General features: G+C 40.7%; 1 protein-coding gene across 2 annotated transcripts in view; it reads right to left on the reverse strand.

Annotated features, from left to right (window-relative positions):
- The window catches only part of scg3 (secretogranin III), a 29,371-nt gene extending 25,892 nt beyond the window's left edge, over nt 1-3,479 (reverse strand). The window contains exons 1-5 of one of the 2 annotated variants that reach the window (XM_048562619.2): nt 2,612-3,479; nt 1,565-1,617; nt 1,183-1,222; nt 510-728; nt 174-316 (exon numbers count right to left, since the gene is read on the reverse strand). In XM_048562619.2, the coding sequence (XP_048418576.1) occupies nt 174-316; nt 510-728; nt 1,183-1,222; nt 1,565-1,617; nt 2,612-2,708 (552 nt within the window). In that variant the 5' untranslated portion in view covers nt 2,709-3,479. The remainder of the gene's footprint in view (nt 1-173; nt 317-509; nt 729-1,182; nt 1,223-1,564; nt 1,618-2,611) is intronic. The other variant, XM_048562618.2, reaches the window with a different exon arrangement.
- Nucleotides 3,480-11,700: the final 8,221 nt, after the last annotated feature.

The raw sequence follows: 11,700 nt of genomic DNA on the forward strand, positions 1-11,700 counted from the left end.
TACAATGATCTGGAAGAAAAGCTTTGAAATCATTCAGTTGAATCAATGCAGTATTAATGTACCATTCAAATCATGTTGTCACTGCCTATTATGATGTTGAGACAAGACATTTGTTTTCTTGTTTGATTATAGGAAATATGTCTTGGATTTTTCTTATGAGTTCAGACACCTACCAGACCAAGGTTTAAGAGCTTGGAAACGATTCTATCAAAAACTCCTCTGTCGTTTTCTTCATAAATCCTGTTGGCGATTTTTTGGACAATGTCTTCAGCTGTTAAAGGTGTCCCGTCCAGTTGATGAAGACCATCGGGGTCATCTGTAAGGACAAAGGTCACGGGATTAGGATAATGTTTAAAGGCTTACCATTTATTTGAGAACAGTTATGGTGAATCCAAAGTATATTAACCGCAGTGAACACAGAGATTGACTAATGACCCTAGGAAAGAAAGTCTGTCCACCCCCCTCCACAGATATAAGGAAGACAACCATTTCAACTGAACCAACAAGACCTTCATTTTCATAATCCATTGCATTTTTGGTGGAATCGCCATAGTCCTCCACTAGCCTTCTGCTTTTGGTTGAGTCTGCATTGCCAGAGGGTGGTGAGGAACCAGTCGGATGGGTTTTTGTAGCATGGTCTCTCTTCTGACTTCTTTCTTTCTCTGCCAAAGACTTGAGCAGGAGGAAGTCATCCACTGCTGAGTCATTCCTTTGCAGGGACTGGTTATCTAGAGAGGCATTAATTCAACATGAGGTGAAAAGTGGAATCCCAGGCTTTTGATAGCTAAAGAATGTAAGATACAAGCATAGCAATAAATTTATATAGCGCCTTTGATGTCTCACTGTTTTTCAAAAATAGAAATGAGGGAAATTAAATTGAAGGATGGAGGGTGGGATTAGGAGGGGAGGCTCAACATTTGGTTGGATATAGACTTGTGAAAAGCAAACAGAAAGGATAGCATACAGGTGAATTGCACTAATAAAGGATCTGAAGACAATGCTGCCTAGGCTGGGGTGAAAGGAAAGGCCAATCTGAAAGGATCAAATTGCAAAGAATGAGGCGTCCTAATTGTGAAGTTATGGTGTATCATTCGGTTCGAGTATGGGACAAACATCAGCATTTGGAGCGAAAGGCCTGTTTTTGTTTGTACAGTCTATGTAAATAATAACAACAATAAATACCTGTAGTTGTTGTCTGACTGGTCTGTCCAGCTTCAGCAATCTGGAGAAAAAATAACATTTCGAAAGTGACGTTTAACATCGGCTTCTTAGTAGTTTTGCCCCAAATCCACTTGAAAACATCCAATAAAGGAAGACCGGGAGGAGAAATAATATTTAGTGACACCAGATGTTATTTGCCCTTTATTGTCTTGAAAGGACGATAATTAAATAAGATATTGCAACGCGGTCATTTTTCAATCAGATTTTAATAGGGAACACCAAAGCTAGTGAACAGGTTGTGAGTATATTCAATGAACTAATAAAAAGTAATTAAGCGAAAATAGGAAACAACTTATCAGTTTTCTTCTCTGAGGCAATGCATTAGCATTTGGAAATCATTTACCTGTTCCTCCACCGGTCTTTCCGCTGATAATTCCCTATTGTATTCAGTTTTGTCTGAAATAAATAGAATACACATGATTGTACCTGTGAATGTGAAATATTAAAAGCATATTTCTATGCACACAATGCTCCCTACATCTGACAAAGACTTGGTTACTGATCGAACAGCATATGTTTAAACCGACCCTCGGCTATAAATTGAAACAATGAGAACGTTGACATTTAAGAACCGGATTTAAGCAAATCCCTATCAATTGTCGGACAAATTGTGACCAAGTTCAGTGAACAGTCCTCCTACGACCTATTACGACGTTACCAGCAAGTGTGCTGGTTAGTTTTATTACACATTATAGGATTGAACTGTGGCAGTATTATTGATGAAGGCTTGACAAGGGATAGTTTAGCCATTTTCAACTATTTTCTGAGATCAGAACAGCTTTCAGAAGCCTTTATCCCAAATATAATTATAATTACCCATTGGCCCGAGTCCGCCTTGATAATAACGAATTTAAAACACAATCTTATTAGTAAATTTATTTAGACGCTCAATTTATGAGACTAGAATTTATCTAACATAACCAGATTAACCATGCTGATGTTATACCTTTCTCCCAAAGCTTGGGAAGACCCTCTACCAGCCACCGCCCCTCCACCCCCACCAACCGTGATATTTAGTAAGTCTATGTGAAATATTTACAAGCCGGTAACAGTCTCTAATATATTGAAGAGATTTTAGTGTAATCGCAATACACAAGTCAACACTGGGTGGAGCAATCTGACGACATTTATTCGCAAAAAAATTGATAATTCGGAAATAATTGCAGTGTTCCTCTCGCACAACAGCTGTACTGCAACAGAATCAGAGATGCCTGGTTAACAGAACTCGAAGATACAAAAGACACTGCCCGGAAAAAAATACTTGACTGAATAGCCAACAAAAGATGAGCTCAACTACGTTCGTCTTAACAGACGACATGATAAAAATAGTCCAATCTGTTGGTCGAGTGAGAACGTGATGTTATTTTTATACATCTGAAATTGGACCTACCTTTCAGTCCTCCAGGTGTAGGGAATGCATGGATCTGGTGTGACACCAGGACAAACGCCTGGAGAAATAATACAAATGCTGCACATTTAACAGTCATCGTTGGAGATATATTGGGCGAGGGGAAAGTCTTTTGGCGGTGCTCTCCAACCCGAAGAGCGCACGATTTGCCCGCAGATGAACACGGAGTCGGTTTCAGCACCTTGGAGAGCGCAGCCCGAGCGGCTCTGGCTTCTGGACTGAGCTGTGCTGTTCTGCGGACGGTGGAGACTGGAGCTCGTCTGTCAGCTTTCAGGAGGTGGACTCCATGCAAATCCACTTCTGTGCGTCAGCTCGCTGCCAACCTGCGTCAACCGACATAGAGGAAAAAAAACCCAACAACCCCAGAGCAAACGATTAAGTGTTTCCATTTCATCCCAGTGGTTTAACAAGAGGCAACCTGGGCTTAAGCATCTTTCATTGTTTACTCCCCACATCCATATTACAAAGACGCGGAATGCCGAACCATTCCCTGACAAAAGGTTTCATATAAATCAATAACAGAAAGGATATCTTATTGACAGCGCGCATCCATTCATTGCTCGATCGACACTTTGACCAACAGAACAATGATTAATGTTTATGTACCCAACTTTTCCGAAGAGATTCTTAGCAGTGAATGAAAAAGCTTAGCATAAATTAATAAAGTAGGCCTGGTGGGATTCTTCTGAAAGCTCTCTCTTTCATTAGCGTCTCACAACTCACTGTAATGTTGCACACCATTATTTCCTCTAACACATAGTTCTATTTGCAGTCCATTGTAAATCAAAATTTGAAGTAAAACACAAAAACAAAAGATTAGAAACTCTGAACATGCCAGGCTAGATTACTGGAGACAGGACACCTTTCATCAGAAGATGTTAATTAAACATAAGCAGGGATTACAGAGAGACGGGGTTTAGGGGTGGTACTGCGCTGGGCGCGGGTGTGACAAGAGCTCAGGTCTCTCACAGGATGCAGGGGCAAAGGCGAATGAGTAACAAAAGCGACGATGATGCAAGGTGATATTGGGAGACGCTGCTGTTTGTAGCAGACAGCATATTAGAGGCTTTTAATGGTTAGTTTTGTTTTGACCAAGGAAGATATATATAGATAATTGTATAACGAAGGAACAGAAATGTCCACGTCCATTTTGATGAATGTCTTTTCCCAAAGAAGCCCACCAATATGAAACAAGCATTTAGAACTCAAATACATTCACCGATGGATTTAACACAAAGCATTTTCAAATCATGTGAGCAAATCTTGCGAGCTCGCGTATAATTAGCAAAGTGAATGCTAATATTAATATTCTGTGAAGAAAAATTAATACACTTTCTGTAACCTAAAGCTTTGGCAATGGTCAAAAGGAGAGAATTACGTGTCTCAGTTGACCATACGATATTATATATCTATATCATACTATACAAATGCAGCTTCTCAGATAATAGGATATTATATGGGTGTTACAGAGACATGCTGAATGCACAGCAGAATACATCGATAAGTCCACACAACATTTCTGACAGTACATGTGGAATGCTGGATTAGTTAGAGTTCAAACAAAGATAACAAACCGATATGAGGTTCCAATTCAATGAGTTCTGTATGAGAAATAGTTAGTTAAAAGGGACAGGAGAAGAAAGGCAATGTATTGAGGTAGGTGAACAAAATTAGAGGAGATAACTGATAAGTCTGAATATGTTTAACAAAGGAAACACTATTAAGTAAAGTACCAGTGTTGTGAATGTTATTATTAGCTCCAACACTTTTTCTTTATGTAGATTCTCAAATTTAGAACCATAGAGCACAGAAACAAACCCTCCAGTCCAACTAGTCAACACTGACGGTGATCCCAAACGAAACTGTCCAACTTGCCTGCATTTGGCCCATATCTCTCCAAACATTTTCTATTCATGTACTTATCCAAATGTCTTTGAAATGTTGTAACTGTGCCTGCATCCACCACTTTCTCTGGCAGTTCATTCCACTCACTGTGCAAAAGAGCTGCCCCTCTTGTCCTTTGTAAAACTTTCTTCTCTCACCTTAAAACTTTGTCCCATGGTTTTGAACTCCCCCACCCTAGTGCAAAGACCCTTGTTATTCACCTTATCTATAGCCCCCATCAAGTTCCTCCTCAACTGCATCCTCCCTGTGGCTGAGAACTCCTTTCAGAATCAAAATGCATTTTCCTGTCATGGAGGGGCACAACGGATTTTCACAGCATGCCAGCTACAGGAGAAATGCAGAGAAAAGAACTGTAAATGGCCTTCTTCAAACTTAAAAATGTATTTGATACCATCAATCAGGAAGCATTGAGGAGCATCTTTCTCCACTTTCACTGCACCATCCTTTGCCTGCTCCATGATTGCATGGAAGTCAGGGTAATGGCACAAGGCTCCGCCACTCGACCCATTCCCCATTTGGATGGGTGTCATGGAGGGTTGCATGATCGCCCCAACACTATTTTTGATCTACCTCACTTCAATGCTTCACCTCACTGCCAACAAGCTCCCCACTGGAGTGGAGCTAACCTAAAGAACCAACGGGAATTATTTAATCTCATGTCTCAACCAAAGCCACCCTACCTAGTGTTACTGACCTGAAGTACATGGATGATGTTTCCACATGTGCAGACTCAGAGGATCAACCATAGACCATCATCAGCACTTTTATGGCGACATATGAGATCATGGACTTCACCCTGAACATCAAGATCAAGAAGGTAATTCTCCAACCTGGCCTGGCAATGCGAAGCAAATCCCGATCATCAAGGTCCATGGGAGATGTTAGAGAATGTTGACCACTTCCAATAGCTTGGGAGTGTCCTGTCAACCAAAGCAGTTACTGATGCAGAGATCTAGCAATGCCTCCAGTATGCTAGCGTAGTCTTCAGCCACCTGACGAAAAGGGTGTTTCAGGACAACATCAGATCTGACATAAAGCTCACAGTGTACAGAGATATGATGGCTCCCATCATCCTCCAAAATGGCTTTGAGATGTGGGCTGTTTATAGCAGATACTTTCAAGGTGCTGGAGCAGTACCAGGGGTCCTGCAATTTGTTCCCTAACTTCCTACTGTGTCCTGGATACAGAGGCTTTATTCACCTTTATGTTTTCTAAGACCTCCAACCCCCAATCTTCTGTAATATGAACTCTTATTAAAAGATGAATATTTGTTTTCCTGAGTTGTCTAGCCTCCATTTCCTGCTTCACAATAAAAACTGCCAAAAATATTCATTTAGCATCTCTTCCATCTCCTGAGATTCAACACATGGACAACTTCATTGAAAATTTGATTATTGGTGTCCCATGATCCATACCAGAGGAGTTTATATGTGAATAGGTTCCAGCTCAGCTGTGACATTTCCCCAAAAATTGTTACCATTAATGCCCAGGATCACAAATGAAGGAGTTGCCTTCCATAAAATACAAGAAAGTCCCCCAGCTTGAATCACTGTGTTTAGTAAAGTAGATAAGGCCAAAAGGCTAGAAAATAATGTCTTTGAAATGTGCCTGCATCCATCACTTCCTCTGGCAGATCATTCCACTCACTGTGTAAAAGAGCTGCCCCTCTTGTCCCTTGTTAAACTTTCTCCTCTCACTGTAAGATTTTGTCCCTTAGTTTTGAACTCCACCACCGTAGTGAAAAGACCCTTGTTATTCATCTTATCTGTGCCCACCTCCCCATCAAGGCCCTCCTCAACCACGTCCTCCTTAAGCAAAATGCTTAAAGAGGTAGATAGGGTAGATGCAGGTTACACGTTTCCCCCGAACAAGGGGGCGTACAATTTAAAAATAAGGGAGATACGTCTTAGTGTCCAAGATGAGGAATTTTTGTTTTTGCTCAGAGAATTGTGAGTTTGTGTGATTCTCTCCCACTGAAGGGCATTAGAAGTTCAGTCTTTGAGTATTTTTAAGGTACTGATTGATATATTTCAGATTACCAATGACATACAGTTTTATGATAGGGATGGGATGATTAAAAGCTTTCGAAGTGTTCAATCAGTCATAATTGTATTGAATGGCAGGGCAGGATTAATGGGCTGAATGACCTCCTCCTGTTCCTAATTTCCTTCTACTTTTGAGCCAAGAATCAGCTCATCTCCGTTTTTGAATATTTTGACAAAGTTTCAACACAATCCGAATACATTTTTAATTCGACTAACTCTCGTTCTTTGAAGTGTAGAGAATATAGGTCTAGGTTGCCCAATTTCTCTTCAGAAGACAGTTCCACCATTGCAGGGACAAATGTGGTGAACCTTCATTACACTCCTTTATGGCAATAATATTGTTCCTAAGATAAGGATACCAAAACTGCACACAGTAATCCAGATACAGTTCAAGCAAGCTCCTTAATAACTGAAGCAAGGCGCCTCTACTGAGGAAGGGTCACCCGACCCAAAACGTTAACTCTGTTTTCTCCTTCACAGATGTTGCCAGACCTGCTGGGCTTATCCAACAACTTTGTTTTTACTCACCACTCCTGTACTGAAACCCACTGGTAATAAAGACCATAAGACACAAGGCCATAAGACATAGGAGTGGAAGTAAGGCCATTCGGCCCATCCAGCCCACTGTGCCATTTAATCCTGGCTGATGGGCATTTCAACTCCACTTACCCGCACTCTCCCCGTAGAAAGACTTACATTCCATTAGCCTTCCTAACAATTTTCTCCACCTGCATGTTCATCTTCAGTGACTTATTGACAAAAGACACCTAGGTCCCTTTGCACATCTGCACTTTACAACTTCGTAATATTTCATAACTTCTCTGCACAACTGTATCTTCTCCCATGGTGGATAACCTCACATTTTTCCATCTTATATTTCACCCACTATTCTCTTTCTTTCTCACTAAGCCTGCCCAAATTCTCTTGAAGTTGTTTTACATCTTCCTCACAATTTTGTATCATCTGAAAATTTGGAAATTTTACATTTGGTCTCTACCTCCAAATCACTGACATATATTGTGAGCTGCTGTGCTATGAGAGCATCTACACATAACTTAAATAGCAGGCTGAGCGAAAAGGCCGCAAACACTGACATTTGGAAGAAGTAAATAAAGTCACCTATTGGTTAAAAAAAGAGAGAAATATGGGCAAAACAATATGTGTTCTTATTAACAAAGTGTGGAGCTGGAGGAACACAGCAGGCCAAGCACCATCTTAGGAGCAAGGCCTTTGTTATCTCTTTGTTATCTCGGATTCTCCAGCATCTGCAGTTCCTATTATCTCTGAAACATGTTCTTATTAGTTGACTTTTGGGGAGTCATTGAAATAAAAAGATGGTTTATTTGATTAGAACAGATCAATTAATACCACCACAGGGGACCTTTACAACCGTATTCTTGGCAATCACACAATTCCAGATTTATACAGATGCATTGTGTACTAGTAAAACTCAAAAGTTTTCTGTAAACATTTGTTCAGTGACAAATACCAATCATTTTAATGTTGGAAAATGTCTGCAACTTTGCTCAACCGAGATCCCACAAACAATAATTGGATAAATTATGAGTAAAAGTAATTATGGTGAAGTTTTCAACTTTGGGTAAAATGAAGAGAGTCAGATGATTGGTGTTGATGTCTACTGCATCAGGTTCGGGTTGGGGTCACTTGTAAAGATTAGTGGACTGCCCAGATTGGTTTGTTGGGAAGATGGTTAGAATTCTTCACACTTGGCATTAATGATAGCAGAATCTGTATTTATAATGATTACACTGCTAATCTCAAGTCCCCGAGAGATATTGATAATGTCATGCTGTAAATGGTTACGCTATGAACTATCAATTTAGATTAGATTCCCTACAGTGTGGAAACAGACCCTTCAGCCCAACAAGTCCACACCGCCCCTTGAAGCATCCCACCCAGACCCATCCCCCTATAACCCACACACCCTGAACACTATGGACAATTTGGCATGGCCAATCCACCTAGCCTACACATCTTTGGACTGTGGGAGGAAACCGGAGCACCCGGAGGAAACCCACGCAGACACAGGGAGAATGTGCAAACTCCACACAGACAGTTGCCCGAGGCTGGATTCGACCCTGGGTCCCTGGTGCTGTGAGGCTGCAGTGCTAACCACTGAGCCACCGTGCTGCCCTTAAAATAGTTTCAAGCTAAAAGAGAGTTTGGGTCTCAAGAAAAACTAATCAGCATTTCTATTTGGATATGAGACCTACATGATTTACATTGCCCTAGAGATGGGCTTTGAGAGAGATGGATGCGTAGAAAATGAATACGTTGGATTAAGTTACATGCTTTCCAAAATATATCTCTGAAATTCACGGGAAAAAACGAGCTGCCAGGATCCGACAGAGGGACAGTAGATGGAGGTAACTACTCCATATGGTTCGTTCTATGGGAATCTAGGCAGGAGCTCCAACTCAGTTTGAAATAATCAAATTTGTGAGGATTTTTGAATGTGCTTGAATATTTTACCTAGATTGAGTAATGGGGAGAGACTGCAGAAAAAATAAAATCTTCATCATGAAAAGTAATTCTGGGGTTAAAACTTCTTACTGGGAAATAAAAAGAAAGGAAGTTAAACTCTTGGGAGCTAATAACATTCTGAGTAGCCCCAGGAGAATTGAATATCCACCCAAGAGAGAGGGTGAGGCATGAGATTTTCAGTGTATTCTATTCTGTACTTGAAGTTGTTGATTTAAAGTGTTTAGATTGCTACAGTAAGTCATAAAAACACAAAATGTTGTTATGTGATCCTTTCAGCAATTTACTGGAAGATTAATTTTTAAAAAATGTTATCAGTCTCACCTGGGATCATAACATCACCCTATTTGAGAAATGAAAACAAGGATGTGCATTTGTGTAGTACTATTTATGACCACACAGCCAAGTGTTATCACCTTTTTACTGTTGGAAAAATGGCAGCCAATCTGTGCACAGCAAGATTCCACAACAATGATCAAGTAACCTCACAAGCAATGATCAAATAAGAGATGTTGGCACAGAGACAGTATAGAGGGATTCATGTTGCCCAGGACACTAAAGATAACTGTTCTCCTTCAAAGTAGTGTCTTGGGATCTTTTTTAAATATCTGTCTAAAAGAAATATTGTCAGTCAAGGTAGGATTATTAAACAAGGTACCCAGAAACTCTCCCTAGATTATGAAAACAGTCAGATCTCAATTTTACAGTTTACTGAGATGGTGGGCTGGGCAGATTAGCCCTTATTAGCATGTGTCCTAGTTTATTTTCCAATACCTTCTTCAATGAAGTTGTTTTTAGTTAATTTTTTGTTCACTATGGGTTTCTTTCTCAATAATAATTTCTGTTTATAATTCTTCTATTGCCTTAAACAGAGGCACAGGAAATAACTTCTTTCTGAATTCCTTCTTTCTGAATATGCAACATTTAGTTAGGTTCTTCAGTTTTCTCTTTCCCATTATTTGACTGACATGATTTAACACTTCTCATTGACACTTATCTAACTTTGCAGCCTGGGTGTTTTCCCTTTCCTTTCGCTGTTTTTTGAGTATTAACTAACAAGCCAGCTCTTCAGTTAAATTTCAGACATGTGTCATTTCAAAACGTGTTGACTGGTCTTTGTCCAGACCTTGTCTGATGTCCTGTGACTTTGAAACTTTTCTATTTTTGATGTAGTTTTCTATCAATCCACACAGAACAGCTACAACAGAGAAGCATCTTCACAGGGTGCATGTGGAAATGATGATTCTTCTTGCGGGAGAATCTAGAACTGGTGGAATAAGTGGTTTGGCCATTTAAGACAGAGACAAAGAGGATTTATTTCTCACAGAGAATCCTAAGTTTTTGAAACTAGAATCATGCAGCATGGAAACGGGCCCTTTCTCATCCATGCTGATCTGGTTTCCTACACTGAACTAGTCCCATTTGCTTGCATTTGGTTCATAGTCCTTTAAACCTTTCCTATCCATGGACCTGTCCAAATGTCTTTAAAGCTGTAACTGTATCTGGCCTTACCACTTCCTCTGGCAGTATGTTGCATACATGAGATAATGGGAACTGCAGATGCTGGAGAATCCAAGATAATGAAATGTGAGGCTGGATGAACACAGCAGGCCCAGCAGCATCTCAGGAGCACAAAAGCTGACGTTTCGGGTCTAGGCCGGAAACGTCAGCTTTTGTGCTCCTGAGATGCTGCTGGGCCTGCTGTGTTCATCCAGCCTCACATTTCATTATGTTGTATACATGCACCATTTTCTGTGTGAAAGGAGTTGTCCCTCAGATCCACTTTAATCTTTCCCCACTCATTTTAAACCTGTGCCCATTAGTTTCAGTTGTGGAACTCTTCCTCAAAACACATTCCAGACAAAATGTTTGATTAATTTTAAGGCAGGGGTAGATGGATTCTTCGTAAGCAAGAAGTGAAAGGCTGTCTGTCAGGTCGGGGTGGGAATGTGAAATAATCAGGTCAGATTCAATAATCTTATTGAATGGAGGTACAGGATCAGACAGCTGAGTGGCCTGTCCTCGCTCCAAATTCATACATTTGTAACACAGGATGCCACTTGACTCAGTGTCTGTTGTGGTGGATTATTGTATGAAATAAATCTTAGTGACCCATATCCAATGACTTTTCTCCTTACACTGTCACTGCCAGTTTTCTTTTTGCAAGAACAGTTCACCTGGTGCAATTCCCTTGCCTCCTGCCCCTGTATATTTTTCCACTTCAGTTAATGATCCAGGTCATTTTCTTTGAAAGACGTACTTGAGTTTGCCTGAACCACACTCTAGGGCGATGTTTGGGGAAATGATTTTCTGCATGTGGCCACGGCTTACGTACAATCTCCTTGAATTGGTAACCTCAGGTTCTTGATCTGCCCAAAGGTGGGGGGACAACTTTTGTCTATCTCTTCTGCCCAGAAGTCCTTCATGATTTTGGTTTTGGTTTGATTTAGTTTGTGCTCTGAAGTTTCCCTCTGCGCATTGAAGTTGCACTTTCCATTCTGACGGACGGTGCTCTATTCGACCTGCTCAGTGCTGCGCCCTCCTGGCCGATGCTGGAATGACAGTGTTCCCAGGCCCGGATTCTAATAAAGTTTTCTGACTCAGACCGGAAGTCGCTCG

This window comes from Stegostoma tigrinum, chromosome 33 (genome assembly GCF_030684315.1).
Source record: "Stegostoma tigrinum isolate sSteTig4 chromosome 33, sSteTig4.hap1, whole genome shotgun sequence".
Classification (NCBI taxonomy): domain Eukaryota; kingdom Metazoa; phylum Chordata; class Chondrichthyes; order Orectolobiformes; family Stegostomatidae; genus Stegostoma; species Stegostoma tigrinum.